The following is a 22,034-nucleotide window of genomic DNA, read 5'->3' as shown; positions in this document are numbered from 1 at the left end:
TCAGATGGGTTGGTTTCATAGGCACAGAATGTTAGGATCTCAACACAAACTTTCAGAAGTTAGCTCTGAGAAGTCTTAGAAAGTAGTAGACTTTTCCAGTCACTTGTCCCAAATCTTCCCAGAGGTAGGCCCAGAGGCATGCAGCATATGTCTTACCTTGGAAGTTATGAATACAAGTGGTTTTATTTGGAAACAGTGTGCAAAGTGAGGTTGTCTGTGTGAACACTGAAATGTAGCAAGACAGAGAGAGAACAGGGAAAACAGAAAGCCCATATAATAAGTGCTCAACATATGTTTGAATTCTTAGGTTGATGCACAAGTAATTGTGGTTTTTTGCCATTACTTGCAATGACAAAAACTACAATTATTTTTGTGCCAACCTATAATTTGATTTAAAAAACAAATATATATGGCTCTTCCTGTGAATGTAATCATATATGTTTGTATTTCCATAAGTTTGCTTTTATTTTGAGAGTAGTGGCTCTGTCTAAATTCAAATCCTTCCTTATCTAACCCTTGGGGAGAAAACAGTGTGTGGTGGGGCAGAGGTCTGCAGAACTGGGACTCAGAACAGGGTGCCCATACCAGGGACATAGAGAGGGACCTTGGCTAGTGTCCCAAGGAAGCCTGAGGCCCACATTCTGGGAGGATAATCAGAAAGATGGGCCCATCTGAGAGGAACCACAATTTAGATGTGAGCAAATGAGCAATCTTGAGCATGGACACAAGAGCGGTACAATCTATGGCCCCAAATTCCCTCTAGGCTGCTGTGCATCTGTTGAACCTTCAATAAGCAGCTGTGAGCAAATACATGCCAGGTCTCTTATGTCATCTGAACAGGACTCTAAATGTCCCTTCACCTTTGCTTTAAAACTGAGAGTGAGCCAGGTAACAAACCTGCACGTGTACCTCCTGTTTAAAATAAAAATAGAAAAAAAAAAAAAAAAGCTGTAAGTGAAACAGGAGTCTTCTAAGGTTATCCTTTGTTTTATTTTATCCTTTGTGTTCTCTTTAATATGGTTTTTCAGCACCAGTATTTTACAAATCATTTTTATTGAGTGCTCTATAAGCTGAGAATCTCATTGTTTTTAAACTTAAAATCAGTTTTATTGCTTTGCTAATAGAGATCTTGCCAATTTCATCTCAGAAATCTCTCTTTCTCTCTCTCTCTTTGTGTGTGTGTGTATATATATATAGAAAAATGTTAACAGTAGGCCAACAAAAAAATCTGGTGGAAAATAAGTTTGCAATAATATAATGCCAGGTTTCCATGTATACTATACTTGATGTAGAACTGAAGCAATTATCCACATAATTTGGGCTGAACAATTATTTTAGAAGAGATAATAATATAAAACTAAACTGTTGTACAAAAATTCAACTTTTTGGTTTTTGTTTCCATTTCACTGACTTTAGAGAAAAGAAAAAAAGGGAAATAATTAATTTTGAGGCCATGTTTAAACATGACAGTTTCATTTTATTTATTCAGTCAATAACCATTTACTGGGACTCTACCCTCTGCCTGGATGGAAATGTGCTAATGTCAATGGTACAGGTGCCTGCTCTTGAAACGCTAATGCTATGGCAGGAACAGATATGTAAGCAGATGTGGGATGGTGTTACAAGCACAGGAAGAGAGGTGATAATAAAATACTTGTGGCTTGGGATAATTAACTGCCCGGGGATAGATCAGAAGGCTTCATGAAGAGATGGCATTTGAGTGTGCTAGAAATGAGAATACCTTGTAGAGAGGATGAAGGTTGTTGTAGGGGGACGAAGTGGTGTGGCTATTTTGTGAGAAGTTCAAAGACTTTAAAGCAGGAGAATGGCTTTGATACAAAGCAGAGGATGCAGACGCACAGGCAGGAATGGACTTGAGTGAGGAGGCCAGGACTGTCATGGAGGCCATTGCGAGGGCTTCAGGGAAGGCAGGCAGGATGCAAGAGTAAAGGGCTGATTTCAGGAGGCTGAGCAGCCATGGCAAGGGCCTCATGGAAGGCAGGCAGGATGCAAGAGTAAAGGGCTGATTTCAGGAGGCTGAGCAGCCGTGGCAAGGGCCTCAGGGAAGGCAGGCAGGATGCAAGAGTAAAGGGCTGACTTCAGGAAGCTGAGCAGCCATGGCAAGGGCCTCATGGAAGGCAGGCAGGATGCAAGAGTAAAGGGCTGACTTCAGGAGGCTTAGCAGGCTGAGGGGGTGGGAGCCTCACAGAGGAAAGGGTCTTGCTTGAGGACTGGGTAGATGGCAATGCCAATATAAAGCTGGGGAAGGGGGACTCCAGTGGGGGACCAGCTAAAAGACACTTTGGCAGGATGAACTGGTTGAGATGGGCATCACTGACAGTATTTTAATGTCAAAATCAGTTTCTTTTGCATAAAAAATGAATGACAATGTTCTGTTTAAGATAGTTGATTTGCCTGATCAATGTAGAAATGTCCTGCTGTCAGGCTTCCACCTGCCCATTCAGCCAGAGACAAGCTCCATGAATTGATGCCAACGTCCAAGGACACCTTTTCTGGCTAATTGGATTTAGCATCCTTGTCCAAGTTGGGGGGTCCATGGCCCATCCATTCCCTAGAAAAATGCTCAGATCACCACCACGGTGGTCATAAGTGCCTTTTCATAGTTTGCCTCAGCACTCATGATTCTGTAATGACATGCTTAGAAGATCAGTCCATGACTCAGTTCAAGTCAGTTCACCTAAACATTTCTTATATGCTTAGGAGTACTGGGAATTGTGCATTCATGATTTCCAACCCTTTAACAACCCAGCAGGCAGATGGCATTATCTTCATTCTGCAGGTGGGGAAATTGAGGCTGAGAGAGTGTAAGTCTCTCGGCTATCATTGCACAGCTAAGATGCGGAGCTGAACTCATCCTGAGGTGTAGATGGCACTAGGCTCCATTATCTCAATGGACCCAGTGTGCTGCCCCTCCGATGGCTCTGATCACACCTCACTATTACCAGATCTTAAGAGTTCTTTTATTGGGCCATTTTGTCAGTGACAAACTGTAGGTAGTATTTTCAACATGATTGATATTTTGCGAGTGCTTGAAGTAAGGAGGAATGATGGCTGGGTCATCAATTTATTTTTCTTCCTCAATTAATATCACAGCTGAGATAAGGGGTGTTAAACTGGCTTGACTGGGTTGCCATCATAACTAATGGCTTCATTTTATCCAAACTAGCATCTTTTAAGTAGAATCAATCTAAATAATCTTACTATATCCCCCCTGCCGTCTAGAGCTTGGTTGAGCTATGAAAAGAGAAAGACCACAGGCTGAGGTATCTTTCTGAAGTTCAGTTCAGAGCCCCTCCCACCCTCAGTTTGGGGGCTATAAATTCAGGAGTTCAGTAGTCATTTCACTCTGGGGCTGAATAACAATTTAAAAAAAAATCAATCTAAGCATATTTTGAACAATATTTCAATTTTGAATCAGCTGGCATTATCGGAACATCTATCTTACAGAGGACTGAAGGAGAAGACAGGCTGGGACATGATATATCTTAGCCTATGAAAAATCATTATCTTAGTCTATTCCATTTTAATTTTACAGCTGTTATGCCTGGTTCTATATCTGTGTGTCTTCTTGGCAACCCACATCACATTTTTCACTGGCAGGCTCAAACATACTTTATATAAGTTGCTAAGTCATGAAAACATGCTGCTGAATTTAGTGGTAATTTGGCTTGTTTTAAAGCCATCACTCCCCTGTTCTTTTAAATGGAAATAGATGGGGAACATGACGCGTTTGATAATCATATAAAGACTTAATACGGGCCCCGTAGAGATGGTTTGGGCTGCCAGGTTCAAACTATTTCATATGCCCTGAGCCTTAGGGGGAACTAACAGGGACACCTTTTGTTTTCTTCTTTCTTTAAACTTGGCAGAGTATGAGAGGGCATTTGGGCTTCCTGGAGCAAAATATTTGTCTTCATTGTTTGCAGTGATCATTTAGGTCTTCTGTGAGAGCATAAGAGCCCCATTCAATAACAATCATGGAACAATGAACCCTACACAATTCTCAAGCAAGAGGAGGGGGAAAGATTAGGTTACCAGTAAGAAGGAGGCAGGAAGACCAGTCTCAGAGAATTCTGAGCAGTGAGCGTGGAGTGAGTGAGCCAAGAAGCAGCGGCCAACGATGCCTTTCCTGCCTGTGGCCATCCCCAGTGGGATTCCAGAACCCTTATGAGAAATCGCCTGTGACAGTTTTCAGCCCACATAAGACAGGGCGACTAACATTTGACCTTTCTGGTGATTACCTGTAGGCAGGAGTGGTATTGACACTGGGATTCGGCCAGTGCTAATTGCTACTGCATTGCTCCACTGCCAGCACATCCCCAAAGGGATTCCATTTTATTGCATTCCCGAATGTTCTCTCTACATCTTGGGTTTTTCCTTAACAGTTATTTTTTTTATCCTTTCTTAAGAGAGGGCAGCAATTCTGTGTTCGTTGAAGTCTTCCATAAAAGAGTGCCTGTACTCTGAAGGCACTATTTTGACCTTTCAGAAAATCTGGACCATATAAGGTAAATGACGATATTCATCTCTAAAGATAAAATGCCAGCATTAAAGGTCACACCTTATTAATCTATAGGATTAAAGGCTTTACTCATCAAGTCATTTGGCCACAGCCAGTTTTAATGTAGCAAAACAAAAGCATTTCTGTTTTATTGAAACAATGTTCTTAGGTAATTTACAGCTCATTAAAATTACTTATTTTATTTTTATTTTATTTTTTAGATGGGGTCTCGCTCTGTCACCCAGGCTGGAGTGCAGTGGCGTTAGCTCACTGCCACCTCTGCCTCCCAGGGTCAAGCGATTCTCCTGCCTCAGCCTCCTGAGTAGCTGGGACTACAGGCATGCACAACCACGCCTGGCTAATTTTTGTATTTTTAGTAGAGAAGGGGTTTCACCATGTTGGCCAGGCTGGTCTCGAACTACTGACCTTAAGTGATCCACCTGCCTCAGCCTCCCAAAGTGCTGGGATTACAGGCATGAGCCACTTTGCTGGTTATAGTGCATTAAAATTATTGATAACAGTTTGTAAAATCAAGTTAGCCTAAAGCTGCCTTCTTAAATATGCTAAGTTCCGCCTAAAGGTTTCTCTGTACGTAGTGAACTATAACCTGAATGGAGGCGTAAACAGACTGTCATCTACTCTCTTGCCAGTCTCTGAGTTTGAGCCAATCAAAGGGCCAACTGTTCAAATAGCGTTCAAATAAGGCAAATGCCAAGTGTAACCAATCCAGCTGCTTTTGTGCCTCATTTCCATTTTCTGTACGTCACTTTCCTTTTTCTGTCCATAAATCTTTTTCCACTACATGCCTGCGCTGCAGTCTCTCTCAGCCTACTTTGGCTTGAGAGGTTGCCCAATTCACCAATTGTTCTTTGCTCAGCTCAACTCAGTAAAATCTAACTTAGCCAAGGATTTTCTTTTAAGTTTAAAGAAAGTACCTTGAATATTCTGTTGGTTACAACGTGTCTTTTCCTCCTCAAGTCATCTGCAACCTAGGCATTATCAATATTATTATGAAGCACGATTCTAGAAATTATCTAGACTAGCTCTGGGGCCCCAAGCAAATAGGTCCAAAGGGCTCTTTATTTCTGTTAACCTCAGATTAGGTTTTCAGTCCTGCTCTTTTGACATCACTCCATTCTGATCTGACAGTTTGTATCCTCTAAGGGGTATTTAAAGGAAAGTTATATTTTGCTACCATCTTAAAATTGTTCTAAACTGAGTATGTTGAGCTGTGTGTAGCAAGTTACGATGGTGTCACTTCTGCCCTTTGCAAAACATGGTAGGGACTGCAGGGAACATGATTTGCTTTGCTTTGTTCTTTACGTAGAACTCTTATCACTCACTTTTCCTGGCAGAATTGGCCCATCAGCAGACAGGGATTGCCCTTCCTTGGAATAAGATGCTGAGAGTCTGTCTAAATGCTCAGAAGGTACTTGAGAATATGTGAATGGTTACAGGACTAGGTACGTGCTCTCTCTCTGCAGCCATGCATTTTCTGTTAGATTCTTATTGAAACATAGAAATCTTCATGTATCAAACACACAGTTTGAAGAATTTTCACAATCTGAACACACCCATGTAGTCTAGTACTACCAGATCAAGAAACCCATCCACAAGGTGATCTGCTGGCTAGGATTAATTTCGCCTGGGTTTGAGCTTTATATAAACGCAGTCATTTAGCATGTGTGTTCTTGTTTCAGCCTTCTTTTGCTGCACACTGTGTTTCTGAGATTCACCCATGTTGTTGTGAATAGTTGCAGTTCATTCACTCATTATTATTGTACACACTCCATTTTGTGAATGTATCACAATTTATTATTCAACTTTTGCTGGGCATCTGGATAATTTCCAACTTTGGGCTCTTATGAATAGTGGATATTCTGGCACTCGTGTTTTGGGGAACACATTTCTGTTGGATAGATAATACCTAGGCATGTAATTCCTGGAACATAGGGCATATGTATGTTCAGCTTTAGTTGATACTATGTTTCCAACGTGGCTGTACCAATTTACACTTCTACCAGCTGTGTAGGAGAGTTCCAATTATTTCACATCATTGCCAGCACTGGGTATTTTTCATCTTTTCATTTCAGCCATTTTATAGGTATGCTGCTGTATTGCACTTCATTGTATTTCCTTGATTAATTTGTGTTTAATGTATATTTGTGTAATTTAATGTATATATCTTTATTTAATTAAGTTGAGCATCTTTTCATACATTTGTTAGGATTTGTGTATTTTCTGCTGTGAAGTATTTGTTTAAGTCTCTTATCCATTCTTCTTTGGGTTGTGTCTTTTGCTTATAGATTATAGGATTTCTTTCTTTTTTTTTTTTTTATTAGTTTTGAGACAGGATCTCACTCTGTCCTCCATGCTGGAGTGCAGTGGTGTGATCATGGCTCACTGCAGCCTTGAACTCCTGGGCTCAAGTGATCGTCCTGCCTCAGCCTCCTGTGTAGCTGGGACCACAGATGTGTGCCACACCACTTGGATAATTTTTTTTTATTTTTTGTAAAGATAAGGTCTTGCTTTATTACTCACACTGGTCTCAAACTCCTTGGCTCAAGTGATCTGCCCACCTTGGCTTCCCAAGGTGCTGGGATTATAGGCATGAGCCACTGTACAAGGCCTGTAGCATTTCTTTGTATTATAAATATCTTCTACTCTGTAGGTTACCTTTTTACTTTCTTAACTGTGTCATTTGAAGAATCAAAGCTCTTAATTTTAATGTAATCTATCTTTTTTTTTTCTTTTGTGGTTAGTACTTTTGTATCCTAATTATGAAAAGCTTTGCTTACACAAAGGACATACATGTTCTCATATGTTTTTCTCTAAAATATGTATTTTTTTCCTTCTATATTTTGATCTGTAATATATCTAGAATTAATTATTGTATATGGTTTAAGAGAGGGGTCAGGATGCATTTTAAAAAATACGTTTATTCAATCAACTTGGCCTTATTTATTGAAAGACCATGCTTTCTCACCTGCACTGCTGTGTTGTGTTTTCCTTGTTAGAATCAGAAACTTGGTATGTGTGGAATTCCTCCTGAATTCTCTATTCTATTGCATTGGTCAGCTTGTTCCCAAATTTGTGCAAATACCATGGTTTCAATTACTATAGTTTTCTAATAGGTCTGGATATATGTATGGTAGTGTAAGTTCTACAACTTATTCTTTAAGATTGCCTTGGCTATTTTTCACTCCTTCTATTTCCATGTAAATTTTATAATCAGCATATCAATTTCTGCCCCCATCCCCATGCTGGGATTGGGACTCTGCATGGTATTGCATTGAATCCCTCAGGTCAGTTTGAAAAGAATTGTCATTTCAATACCATTGAGCCTTCCAATCCATGAACATGGTATATCTCTCTGTTAATGTGGGCTTAAATAGGGAGAAAAAAATTATCTTAGGCAGTCATTTGTAGTTTTCATTGTAGAGGACTTGCATATCTTTCTTTAAATTTATACCTTGCTATTTGGTGTTTTTGATGATACTGCAAACAGTATCTTTTAGAATTTTATTTTCCATTTGCTTACTGCTGGGGTATATAAAACAATTAATTTTGTATACTGATCTTATATCTGATGACCTTTACTAAAATCAGTAATAGATTCTCTGAAAATTCTTCTAGATTATTTTAGGCATATCATTTGTAAATAAAGAGATTTCTTTCTTTTAATTCCTAAGCCTAGTATTTCTTTTGTTTGCCTTCTCGCTCTGGCTGGGACTGAGGTCACAAAAAAAGCTTTTACTATTTCACCATTGAGGAAGATGTTTGCTGTAGCAGCAGCTCCTTCTGTTATTTTTTTTTTAAACTAGACTAAAAAAGTTTCCTAGTTTGCTAAACATTATTTAAAAAAAATCAGAAATCAACATGAATTTTTTTCAAATGCAACTCTTGAGATGATCATATCATTTTTGTGGGATTCATTAATATTTTTGTTAAGAATTTAAAAATTTATGCCCATGAGTGAGATTGGTCTGCAATTTTAATTTCTTATAAGATTTTGTCAGGTTTTGGACAAAACCTTGTGTCATAAAAAGAGGGATTAAGTATTTCTTCTATTTCTGTTTCTGGAAGGGTTTGTATAAAATTGTTTTTCTCTCTTAAATATTTGGAAACATGTAGTAAAGCCATCTGGATCTGTAGTTTTCTTTTTGGAAAGGTTTTCAAGAACATTTTTTTTTTTTTCCATAAGCACTGGGCTAGTTAAGATTTTCTTCTTTTCTTTTTCTTTCTTTCTTTTGAGACAGAGTGCAGCTGGGATTACAGGCGTGCACCACCATACCCAGCTAATTTTTGTATTTTTTAGCAGAGAAGGGGCTTTGTCATGTTGGCCAGGCTGGTCTCAAATTCCTGGCCTCAAGTGATCTTCCTGCCTCGGCCTCCAAAGTGCTGGGATTGTAGCTACCATGCCCAGCCTCTTTTTAGGTTATTTTTGATAAGTTTTAATTTTGGGGAAACTTGTCCTTTATGTCCAAATTGTCAAATATATTGCATAATGCTGTTCACAATATCTTTGTATCTTTTTGATGGCTATCGTCATTTTCCCTTTTTTATTCCCAATATTGGTAATTTGTGTTTTTTTCTTTTTTTGCCCAACGGTTTCGATATGAGTTTACAATTTTATTCAATCTTTTTATAGGACAAACTTTTGGATTTGTTGATTTTCAATTTTTAAAAATTTTTTTGAGACAGAGTCTTGCTCTGTCACCCAGGCTGGAATGCAGTGGTGCGATCTTGGTTCACTGCAACCTCCGCCTCCTGGTTTCAAGCGATTGTCCTGCCTCAGGCTCCCAAGTAACTGAGATTACAGGCACATGCCACTGTATCCGGCTAATCTTTGTACGTTTGGTAGAGACAGGGTTTTGCCATGTTGGCCAGGCTGGTCTCGAACTCCTGACCTCAGGTGATTCACCCGCCTCAGCCTCCCAAAATTCTGGGATTACAGGAGTGAGCCACTGTGCCCAGCCTGGATTTGTTGATTTTGTCTTGTATATTTGTTTTCTATTTTCTAGAATTTTCCTCTGAGCACTGGTTTAGTGCATCCCACAAGTTTTGACTTTTCATATTTCTATTTTTGTTTTTGATTATGAGTTATTTGGAAGTGTACTGTTTTATGTTCAGTCAGTTAGGGTGTTTCTGGTTATATTTTGCTACTAATGCTTAGTTTAATTCCATTGTGATTGGAGGATATACTATAAATAATTGCAGTTAAAAACATTTGTTAGACTTTTCTATATGCTCTGCATGCAAACAATTTAGGTAATTTTCCTTGTGAATTTGAAAAGAATGAACTCAGTTGTTGAGTTCAGAGTTCTATATATGTTAGTTGATGAAATTTGTTAATTATTTTGTTCAAATCTTTTACAGCTTTACTCCTTGTTGTTTTTTCTTGAAGCTGATATGAGAGATGTTTTAAGACTCCCACAGTGATTGTAGATTTGTCTACTTCTCTTTTTAGTTTTCTCTGCTCTGTATATTTGGAATCTGTGCTGTCCAGTGCATACAGATTTAGGATTGTGATGTCTTTCTTTTTGATTGCTCCCTTCATCATTATGAAATGGCCTCTTTACCTCTTGTCATGTTTCTTGTTTTAAACAGGGGTGTCCAATCTTTTGGCTTCCCTGGGCCACACTGGAAGAAGAATTGTCTTGGGCCACACATACAATACACTAACACTAACAGTAGCTGAAGAGCTATAAAAAAAGCGCCAAAAAATTTCATAATGTTGTTTAAAGAAAGTTTAAATTTTGTGTTGGGCCGCATTCAAAGCCATTCTGGGCCACATATGGCCCACAGGCTGTGGGTTGGACAAGCTTGTTTTAAAATATGCTTTCATGTGTTTTTAGGAGACACTGTATTATCAAGGTATATTTTTCTTTTATTTCCATTCTTTCTTTGTTCTTTTATTTAAAGTGTGTCTATTGTATGTAGCATCTAGTTTGCTGATTTTTAAAAATAGTCTGATAATATTACTTGAAATATTTAAACTGTTTACATTTTGCATTTTACTATGGTATAATTAGGTATATACTTACTGTATCACTTTGTTGTTCTATTTGGCCATCTTTTTAATGTTGTTTCCCCCTCCTTTCTTATTTTGGATTAGTCAAACGTATTTCCTTCTATTAATTGGTTAGTTTTACTTTCTTTTATATTCTTTTAGTGATTACCCTAAGGGTTATACAATATAGATACTTGACTTATTAGAGTCTAATACAAAGTATTGCTTTAACTACATCTCCAATGCTGCAGAAACTGTTTTAACTACGTTTATAGCCTCTCACTTTTTCTGTTACTGCTGTCATGCATTTTAGTTCTATAAATATTTTTAACTCTTTATGTCCTTATAATTTTACTTCATTTATTTTTTTACTTTATACATATTTAACTTTCTATTTTTATTTATGTTTCTTGTGTTTCTATGCCTCTCTGGCATCATTTTCCCTCTGCCTGAAATATTCTCTTCAGTAAAAGGCATAAACCTGCTTGCAATACAATTCCATTTTTTTTTTTTGCCCCAAAAGTCTATAACTCACCTTGATTTTGAAGGGAAAAATTTGAGAACTAAAGAATTCTAGGTTGGTAGGTATCTTTAAAGTGCTCAGAGAAATGTTATTCCATTGCCTCCTACATTCCATTATTTCTATCTAGAAGTCAGCCATAAGTCATATTGTAGCTCATTTGCAGGTAAATGCCTCTTTTATTCTCAGGCTATTTTTAACATTTTCTCTTTGATATTGTTTTTCATCAGTTTGATTTCAGTGTCTGAGGTGTGTTTTTCTTCGAATTTATCCAGCTTGTGGTTTGCTAAACTTTTTGATTTAATAGGGAGAATGTCTTTCATCAGTTTTGGAAAATTCCTGGACATTACATCTTCAAATTTTTTTTTCTGCTCCATTAGCACTCTCCTATCCTTCTGTAACTCCAATTCCACACACTAGTTTTTTGGCAGATTTTTTCCCATTCTTTATCCTCATTGGGCTTCCCTTGTGGCGTTTGCTATAGATTCATATTCCAGGTTAAAAATCCTGTGTTCTGCTGTTAAGTCGACTTACTGAGTTTTTAATATGATAATATGTATTTCAGTTCTGGAATATCTATCTGATTCCTTCTTAAAGATTTCAAATCTCTTGTGTAATTCTCTCTGCTTGAATCTATCTTTTATTCTGTCTCCTTGAACATACTAATCATGTTTATTTTAATGTTCTTGTGTGCTAATTCAAATATCTGGATCCTCTGTAGTCTGATTTTTCTCTTGATCATCACTTACACATTCTTGCTTCTTTACAGGTCAAGTAATTTTTATAAAATTGTAAATTGGGCATTATTAAAGAAAAGATTGGAGAGGCTCCAGATGACATATGCTGCTATGAGTTTTTCCCTCTCCTGTATTAGTCAGATAGGATGATGTATTAGTCCATTTTCATGCTTCTGATAAAGACATACCAGAGACTGGGCAATTTAAAAAAGAAAGAGGCTTAATTGAATGTGCAGTTTCACATGGCTGGGGAAACCTCACAATCATGGTGGAAGGCAAGGAGGAGCAAGTCCCATCTTACAGGGATGGCAGCAGGCAAAGAGAGAATGAGGAAGACGCAAAAGTGGAAATCCCTGATAAAACCATCAGATCTCGTGAGACTTATTCACTACCATGAGAACAGTATGGGGGAAACTGCCCCCATGATTCAATTATCTCCCACTGGGTCCCTCCCACAACACATGGGAATTATGGTACAATTCAAGATGAGATTTGGGTGGGGACACAGAGCCAAACTGTATCAGATGGAGACTTGCTTCATCAACTTAGTAAGGGCTTGAAAAGGGTCAGGCTGCATTGCAAGTTGAACAAGACTGAGTCAACTTCTGGCTTACTCCTGTTGCTGGGCATGGCCCTACTGGGATTTTGATTGAAAGTCTGGAGTATCTTAGTCTGAAAGGCTCCAGGAAATCCAATTCTTCCCTTCAGTGGTTACCATCTTAACTCTCCAGCCATCCCACACCCCATCCTTTAACTCCTTGTACCTTCAAAATCTGGCAAATATCTTAAATGAGAGAATGGCTATGTATTTGAGGGGAGCTTGCTTCCTTTGGTAGGTCTCTGTTTTCTGTGAGACCCAAGGAGATTTCACTCTGTCCTTTAGGGCATTTGTCCACAGAGGAAAAGCAGCCCCTCAAGTTTCCAGTTTGTCACAAAAGCTCCCTGTGATTCTGACACTCATTTCTAATTTCTTTCCCTCCATCTTAGGCTCTCTGCATGGGCCAAGCCTGACTCTCATCTAGAATCAGAAAATGCACCCAGAGAAAAAAAAAGGTTTTCTTTTTGAAATGACTTTTCCCTCTTTGGTATTTTAGTTTATCTAGTTGTCACTGCTTCTGCAGCTCCCTGATTCCTTTACAATTAAGATTTTTTTATATTATCTGATTTTTATAATTTATCTAGATTTTTCTAGTTTTACAATGGGGACACTTCCATACTGTATCCTACATGGAAGTTCCTGAAGCCATATATTTTATCAACATGTTTTGGCATAAATTCCTGAGTTACTCTTTGTTTGGAGAAATCAATTTATTTTGGTTTAGCTTTCCTAGTGTTATATGCCAAAAATCCTTATTCTCTCCTTCCATTAAATAAATTAAATTTCTATAAAACTAATAAAAACAAATGCTCACTTTGGATAAAGTTGAGAGATCAGTTAGCACTATTTACTTTTTTTTTAAGACGGGGTCTCATTCTGCTGCCCAGGCTAGAGTGCAGCGGTGTGATCTTGGCTCACTGCAGCCTTGACCTACCTGGGTTCAGGTGATCCTCCTTCCTCAGCCTCCTGAGTAGCTGGGACTACAAGGCATGTGCCACTGTGCATGACTAATTTTTGTATTCTTTTTGGGGATGGAGTTTTGCCATGTTGCCCAGGATGGTTTTGAACTCCTAGGTTCAGGCAATCTGCCAACCTCAGCCTCCCAAAGTGCTAGGATTACAGGTGTAAGCCACCGTGCTTGGCCTACTAACTTTGATCTAATAGATAGTGTTGGCTTTTCCTGGTTAAACATAATACTAGAGGTAAGTTTTTGGTGAGGCAAAAAGGAGCTTTTAAATAAAAGTTGCTCTGATTTATAAGGGCTTTTTAATTTATGTTCTTTTTGCTGTAAGTCCTTTGGGTCTTGTTCGAGATTATTATTCCTAACGATGGTTTTGTATGTTAATGCCAACCTGGTTTCTATTTACCATTACAACTTTGGGGACATTTTAGCTCTCTGGAAACATCTGTGGTACCAGATTTTAAATTTCCGTGTCTGATATTAGCGTTAACAGAGTTAGACAACAAGTGGATTTCAAGCTGTATATTTCTTGGGTCATGGAAGGATCATTCCTGGCTCTATTCTTTCCTTTCTGAAACCCCCACCTGGGTGGGATTAACATGCAGTGAACATTTAATATGGCTTTTGATGGAGAATCTAGAGGGTACAGCACTTCACTCATTTCTCACAACGTTATAAGTAGGAATTATCTTCTTCATTTTGTATACATAGAAAATGAGACTCACAGTCTGTAAGAAGCTTTCACAGTTACACAGCCACACAGTTCATACAGGTGTATGCTGAATGTTGAGAAAACATAGATGAGACTCAATGAGTCTCAAAGATGAGAAACAGCTGTAAGGTATCATTAGGTCCTGACTACATTGTAAATTATTTCTTCAAAATCAGATAGCTAGTAAGTGGTATGGCGGAAGTTTAGACCAGATTGCTGCTTCCACACAGAAATTTTAAAGACTGTTAAAAATGCAAGAAACTAAAGGTAGAAAAATGCTATCCTAATGATACGACTTTTAGAAAGTCAACTAAATTTGGTGTCTGTTTCCTAATCTGCAAATTTTGGTTTTGTTCTTCTTAATATTCGGGACAAGGTATATACGCACACAGTGTCACTTAATTGATTACTGCATACATGTAAAGAAGGCTCTCGCTTCTGGTAACAATTCAAGTATACTGCATTTCTAGTTTCTTTGGATTTATAATTGCACAAAAAATTTCACAAAGAAATGCCAGCCATGCTACGCTATATTTCATCCATGCTTCTTGACATTCTTTGCTGTGAAATTTCTCCACAGATACAGATACTTCTACATACTACAGAACCCTGCCATTGTTACTTTAGCTGATCAGTAATGGATACTTTTCATTTTACACAGCATTTTAAACATTCTTGGCTTATTTTCATCCCTGATTCTGTACTTAGTACTCTGTCCAGACCTCTTCCTTCTGGAAAGCTTTTCTGTTCTGATAAGTCCCATCTCTTCTGCATGGGCAACTCCCTAATCAAAATCTCTCCTTATTCCATTTCTATCTTGCCAGCTTCTTCTGGGACATAATCTCAACACCCACCCTCCGAAAACAAGAAGGACCAGCCCTCTGAAACTCACTCCCTGTTTATGTTGATGAAATAGTCATTCCTGATTTCTGGACCAGAAACCTGAATATTGCATTTCTCTAGCTCATGTTCAGTATAAGCTCTTGACAAAGATTTGTTTCTTCCTTTCAGATGTTATCTAGGTTCTTCCTCTCTGGTCCATTTATGGTATGCTTGCGCAGACTCTGACCCCATCAACTAAGATACCTGCCATGGTTTCTAACACATTTACCCACTGCGGGCTGACTTTTCCCCAACTAACTTCACTACCTTGGCTTGGTCCTCTCTTTTCTCTTACCTGTATTTCTGCGGCAGCTGCCTAATGCCTCCCTCCTCACATCTTGCCATCACTGCATCCATTTTCTATGCTGCTATAGGATGTATCTTTCTTTTTTGTGGAGGGGAGGTATATATTTTTTTTAGTAGAGATGGGGTTTTGCCATGTTGGCCAGGCTGGTCTTGAACTCCTGGCCTCAAGCGATCTGCCCACCTCAGCCACCCAAAGTGCTGAGATTGCAGGCATGAGCCACTGTGCCTGTGTATCTTTGTAAAACACAATGTTTATTCTGGGGGCAAGTGAGTGACATTTTCAAGGCCAAAGTCCTTGGCATAGCGTGTGGAGCATTTCATGATTGATTTCATGACTTATTCTACAGGCATGTGAGTGCCTGCTCTAAGTCAGGCATCATGGTAGGTACTGGGCATTCAGCACAAGACCCAGTTCCAACCTTAGAACAGTCCGGTATCCACACGCTTCTCTGCCCTTATCTTTGCACACAAAGAACCTGCCATGCTAGCTTCCACTAATGCTGACCAACTTCCCAACTTCTCACATCTTTATTCTACCAGAATGCTTTACCTGTTTTTTTTTTTTTTAAATAGTTAAGCACTTGCTACAAGCAAGGTACTGTTCCAAATGCTTTATAGGTAATGACTCCATTAAATCTTGCATTACTTTGCTACAGTTGCCATAACAAAGTACCACAAAGGAGTGGCTTACACAACAGAAATCTATTGTCTTACAGTTCTGGAGGCCTGAAGTCCAAGACTGAGGCATCTGCAGGTTTGGTTCCTGCTGAGGGATGTGAGGAAGGCTCTCCTCCCAGCCTCTCCCCCAGCTGCTGGAAGTTTGCAGGGAATCTTTGGAACTCCTTGACTTGCAGAAGCATCACCCTGATCTCTGCCTTCATTTTATGTGGTGTTCTCCCTGTGTGCATGCCTGTCTTCAAATTCCCCCTTTGATGAAGACATCAATCATATTGGATCGGGGCCCACCTTACTCTAGCATGACCTCATCTTAACTAACCAAATCCGCAACAAGCCTGCTTCCAAATAAGGTACATGCTATGGAACCAGGGATTAGGACTCCAATACATCAACATTGAGAGGACACAGTTCAGTCATAACAATTGTTAAAGTAAATTAAAATGGAAATTAGGCCTGAAAAACCACTGGGCAGAAAAAGCCAGTTAGGTTTCATAAGTCACCTTAACCTTGCTTGATTTGCAAACATAAGCAAAACTGAACATGAGCTATTTCTTTCTTTTTTTTTTGAGATGGAGTCTCACTCTGTCACCCCAGCTGGAGTGCAGTGGCACAATCTCGGCTCACTGCAACCTCTGCCTCCTAGGTTCAAGAGATTCTCCTGCCTCAGCCTCCTGAGTACCTGGGACTACATGTGTGTGCCGCCATGCCCAGCTCATTTTTGTATCTTTAGTAGAGATGGGGTTTCACCATATTGGCCAGGCTGGTCTCAAACTCCTGGCCTTGTAATCCACCCACCTCAGCCTCCCAAAGTTCTGGGACTACAGGCATGAGCCACCGCACGGGGCCAACATGAGCTATTTCTTATAAATGACTATGTTAAAGAAAAACGAAACTTAAGGCTAACCAATCAGAAGCTGCCAACTAACTCTTAACACCAGAACTAGAATGCCCTACCTTTAATCAACATATCCTTCATCACGCAGGTGAGATGTCCCCTCTCTCAGGCAGCTCTCCATGACTACCCCCAGGCTGGACAGGGGCTTCTCTGGGCTTAGCTCCATCAGAACAGTTAGGACACTCTACTGTGATCTTCTGTGTACTTGACTAACCTTCCAAATAACTGATGAGCCCTCTGAACACAAGGACCATGTATTATTCATCCATGAGTCTCCAGGACCAAGCACAAGATCTGGTCCAGCTCTCAGTTGCTGAACATTGTCTACCTAATATTTCATCGTGTCAGTTTCCTCCTCAAGAAGTTTCAGGGTCTCCTGGTTCCCTGTTCTATCAAATGAATCATCTGGCTTTGAAGATGTGACTTTTCCACATACATCCAAATAGATTCCTACATATGTACTTATAGCAGACACAACACTTATTTTTTCCTTTTCTTACCTCCCGTGCTGTGCCCCCTTCTAGTTTTGATTCCTCTGCCTTGGATTTCTGGGTAATGCCACTCATCCAAATCCTACCCATCTTTCAAGGCTAACCCCAAGGCTCGCCTTTATTGTGAAGCACTCTCTACTTATTGTGTGTCACATGGATTGCTCACTTCTTAGACTTGTCTCCTAATGGTTTGTGTGAGTAGCCGGCATATGAGGACCAGGACTGAGAACTCTTAGTTCACCCTTGTTGAGTATAACAATGGGCACCTATAAATATTCATCTTGATATGGAAGGACTCAAAACTGAGTCTTTAGCCATAAACAGCTGGCTTTTAGGAATAATAGGGAGAACAAAACTTCTTGTGTGATTGACACAATACACATTGCAGCTTAACATGTCCCCAAACCAACTGGAATCCCCTCATCTCAGTTAACGGCAAATCCTGTCAGCTCTGCATTCAAAGTATATAGGAACTCTCTTTTTCTCATCCCCTCCTAGTCTCTGGTCCAGGCCACCGTCTTGCATAGATTACCATGCACTCTCCTAAAAGGCTGCCCTCCTTCTGCCCTTGTGCCCTACAGTCTGATCTCAAAGGAGCAGAGAACAATCATGGCACTTTGAACTTTGCCTCCTTTCTGCACGTCAGCTCCATGAGGACAGCTTTCTTTCTGTTTACTGCTGCGCCCCCAGCATCTAATCAGGGGCTGGCATATGGATAGTGCATTACCATCTTTTGAACGAACAGCAATTGCTTTGTGGTTGTGCAGCCGCTAACTGAGTGTACCTGATGCCTTTCCTTGGCAATGTGTCATAATAGGATAAAAGCTGCAGGAACAATTCAATGGTCAGGGTCAGTGATGTCCTCCGGGACTTACTTTCAACTTGTATTAAGTCCAAGAGCCTCTTTGCAAATGAGAGCATGACACCAAGACAAAGTACATCAGTGTGGCTTTCTAACCTCCACGCCTGCCCAAGATGGGACAGGGTGAGTTCACTGCTCTGACCTCTCACCAGACATTATTCACTTTCCAAAATGATCCGAGGATTCTGGGACTTGGAGATATTACTGGACTCAACATGTGTATATTTAAACATTTACTTTGCTGTTCCCACACACTTACATTCTTCCCAAGGACACCCCTGGGTGTATCAGAAGAAATTTAAAAATGTAAAAGTATATTTGTAGCAGAAAAGTATACCCTTGATGGTCTTTGTCAAGTACTCACCACTGTCAATTGCCAGGAAGAGAGCAGTGTACACGCTGTTGTCGACAAATGGGGACTCACGGTCCAGCACAGCTGTGGTGTCAACAGTCCCATTGATGGGGTTAATATTCAGCCAACCTGCTGGGTCCTTGTAAACAGAATACCTGAAAAAAATCCCCACAATGTCAGACTCCGCATTCAAAGTAGATTCAAGAAACATTTACAGAGTGTAGGGCATGAGCTCCTATGCTAGGTGCTGGATCCTAGGTAACAAAAATCCAAAACCATCATTTCTGTTACAGTTGCTCATTCACAAAGTCAAGAGGCCACTGACCCTGGGTCTGCTTTGTGTTAAGCACTTTGCATATGTGTCTCCTATATTCCTCTTGACACTCCTAGGAGGAAGATGTTCTTGCCATCTGCCCAGCTCTCACAGAGGCAAAGCAGAATTCACAGCCCAAATCCTGAGTCCACGTCCAGTCTTGTTTCTTTCACACCTGAGATGTATCTCATATGTGGACTAGTGGGAGAAGTGCTGTTGTGAAGGTACAAGCAGGGCGCATCAATGCTTGGAGGAAGAACTCACTACCTCTGATCCAGGGCAATATTGGGCACCTCGCAGAGAATGCAGCATCCAAACCAAGACAGAAGGAATAGATAGGATGTCATCAGAGAGTGAGAGGACAGACAAACCAGGAAGAGAGAACATGAGTTAACAAATTGTATTAGTCCATCTTCACACTGCTGATAAAGACATACTCAAGACTGAGTGATTTACAAAAGAAAGAGTGTTAATAGACTCACAGTTCCATGTGGCTAAGGAGGCCTCACAATCATGGCGGAAGGTGAAAGGCATGTCTTACATGGTGGCAGATGAGAGAGTGAAACCAAGCAAAATGGGTTTCCCCTTATAAAACCACCATATCTCATGGGACTTATTCACTATCACGAGAACAGCATGGGAAAGACCCGCTCCTATGATTCGATTACCTCCCACAGGGTCCCTCCCATAATATGTGGGAATTCAAGATGAGATTTGGGTGGGGACACAGCCAAACTATTACAGATAGAAAAGAGACATTCATTAGGATGTGGGTTACACGAGGGCAAGAAATTTGTTCACTGCTGTGACACCAGCTGCTTGAACACTGCTTAGCCCATATGTGACACTCAATAAATATTTGTTGAATAAACGGATATTTAGGGACTAGAAAGTAGAGGGTTGTGTTTGAAACAGTTTCTTTAAGGGAACTAAAAGTTAATGAGTTTTGAGAAACAGATTAGACAAGATTATAGAGAACCTGAACTACTGTTTTAAGGGGTTTTGACTCTGGATAATGGGAAACCATCCAAGATTTAAAAATGTTACTTGTTTTGAGGTTGCTCTTTTGAGATTTAAACAATATAGACACATAGAGTAAGAAATAATAGTCTTATCTATCAGGGAGACTCAACTGGGCATGACTCAGCTTTCTTTGATTTGGGTGGCTTGGATAATGTGCCACTTGCAGACCTAAGCCAGAAAGATGCTGTTGGCACTTTGCTCCATTTCCTACCGATCTTTGATGTATATCCCCATGAAGAGACATGGGAATCTTTACATTGGTAAAGATGCATGAAGTTGATTTCCTCTGCCTTGTATGGCCAGGTTTGGGTCTAAGGATGTTTAAGACCTGATTTAACCAACAGGATTGAAAATCTCCAACTGAAGGGCATGGAGCAAATTACCCCCGAGTCTTCACAGGAAAAAGATATCTACCTCCTAATCCTGGAATTTGGGAATGTTACTTTATAGAGCAAAGACTTTGCAGAGCTGAGTTAAGGTTTTTGAGATGAGATTATTTTGGGTTATCTTGGGGGTTGTTTGGGGGTTGCTAAATGCAATCACAGGTGTCCTCAGGGGGAGGCAGAGGAGATTTGAGACACAGAAAAGGAGAAGACCACATGACTGTGGAGGCAGAGATTGGAGTGATGCAGCCACAAACCAAGGAATGCTGCAGCCACCAGAAGTGGGGAGTGGCAGGAAGGATCCTCCCCTAGACCTCTAGATGGAGCGTGGCCCTGCCAACATCTTGGTTTTGACTCAGTTAGACTGATTTTGGACTTCTGGCCTCCAGAACTGTGGGAGAATAAATTTCTAGCCTCCATGTTTGCAATACTTTGCTACCATGGCATTACTAATTTATTATAGTAGGTATAATATCCCCACTTACAGATGAGGACTCTGAGGCACAAACCAACAGCTACGCAAATCGTAGAGTCAGGACGTGGGCCCAGGTGGTCTGACCTTGGAGCTGCGACCCTGAACCCACACTCAAAACTGCTGCTTCCCAGCTAACTTAGTGACTCAGGGTGGGTGGTCAGCAGGTATGTTTCATCTGAAGGATCTTACTTCGAAGAAGATACTGAATTCTGAGAAAAGGTGGCCTCTGAGGATAGAGTTAGGTTGAATCGAAGTGTGGTGGGTGGGATTATTCAGATGTAGGTGGAAGCAAGAGGGATGCCTCCTGTGTGGCCAAGGAGAAGAAGAACTGCCCTTGTCCATCACTTAAAGGTCATCTTGGGGGCTGCAATGGGATTGTTACCTGGGGGAGGCTGTGGTCACTGAAGAAGGGATGGTCAACTTGGGTTGTTGAGAAGGGGAGCCAGGGAATAAGAAATTGCTGGCTGACAAAGGGAATGGGCATCTATGCAGTCACCACAAGCCTCATGGCGACCCAGGACAGACAGCAATTCACCTACCACCCTCGCCTGGCCACCATCCAGAGCCCCTCCGAGTGTTCCCAGCCTCTCCTGGAGTCTCAGAACCAACCATCTGGAGGTCTTTGGGCTTCCAGTCAGCATTGACAGATGCTCTGATACAGCGCTGTGTAAATTTAATTCACACAGAGGTGGTCTGGGTTGGTATCAATCCTTTTTGTGTTGGGGTCATGTGAACTGACCTGAGAATCAAATCAAGTTTTTGTCCTGCAAAGTGGATGTACCAGACCCCCAAACTGCAGAAGGATGCCAGGAGAGGCTCCTGCTGATGCTTCCTGGAAGGCGTCTGGCCTGTTCTTTCCTAAAACAGCCTCGGGGTGCAGCCTCCATTTAATATTAATAGTAACACAGCTGCAGCAGCATCGAGCCTTACATTGCGCCGGCTGGACACCGCTCCAGGAGCTTCCAGCATCTATGCCTTCAGCCCTCACACCAGCCCTGGGAGGTTGATAATATTATTCCTCCCCTTTTACAGATGAGGAACTGAGAGGCCTAGAGATATGCGAACTTTGCCAAGATCATTGGCTAATATGGGGCATGGCTGGGATTCGCAGGCTGGATCTCTGGTGCCAAGGCCTGCTGTCACCCTCTGCTGCTTCCCCCCAGCCGTTCACATTGCCAGCATCACATGAGTGTTAGAGTCATGGACTCTGGAGAGGAAAGGACCTGGGTTCTAACAGTGAGCCTGGCAAGCTACTTCTCTGTGTTTCTACTTCCTCCTCTGTGACTCGGGGACAGTCCCAGTGGTGTTCTG

General features: G+C 40.6%; 1 protein-coding gene and 1 long non-coding RNA gene across 4 annotated transcripts in view; one reads left to right on the top strand and one right to left on the bottom strand.

Moving 5' to 3' along the window:
* The window catches only part of CDH13 (cadherin 13), a 1,164,519-nt gene that overhangs the window by 29,900 nt on the left and 1,112,585 nt on the right, over nucleotides 1–22,034 (bottom strand). For both annotated transcript variants that reach the window (XM_016930253.3, XM_016930251.3), the window contains one exon: nucleotides 18,542–18,684. In XM_016930253.3, the coding sequence (XP_016785742.2) occupies nucleotides 18,542–18,684 (143 nt within the window). The remainder of the gene's footprint in view (nucleotides 1–18,541; nucleotides 18,685–22,034) is intronic.
* LOC107968911 (uncharacterized) overlaps nucleotides 1–22,034 on the top strand; it is a 37,996-nt gene that overhangs the window by 6,231 nt on the left and 9,731 nt on the right. The window lies entirely within an intron of this gene.

The sequence above is a fragment of the Pan troglodytes genome, chromosome 18 (assembly GCF_028858775.2).
Source record: "Pan troglodytes isolate AG18354 chromosome 18, NHGRI_mPanTro3-v2.0_pri, whole genome shotgun sequence".
Classification (NCBI taxonomy): domain Eukaryota; kingdom Metazoa; phylum Chordata; class Mammalia; order Primates; family Hominidae; genus Pan; species Pan troglodytes.
The sequence above is the reverse complement of the archived record's forward strand: the minus strand, read 5'-3'. Positions and strand labels throughout refer to the sequence as shown.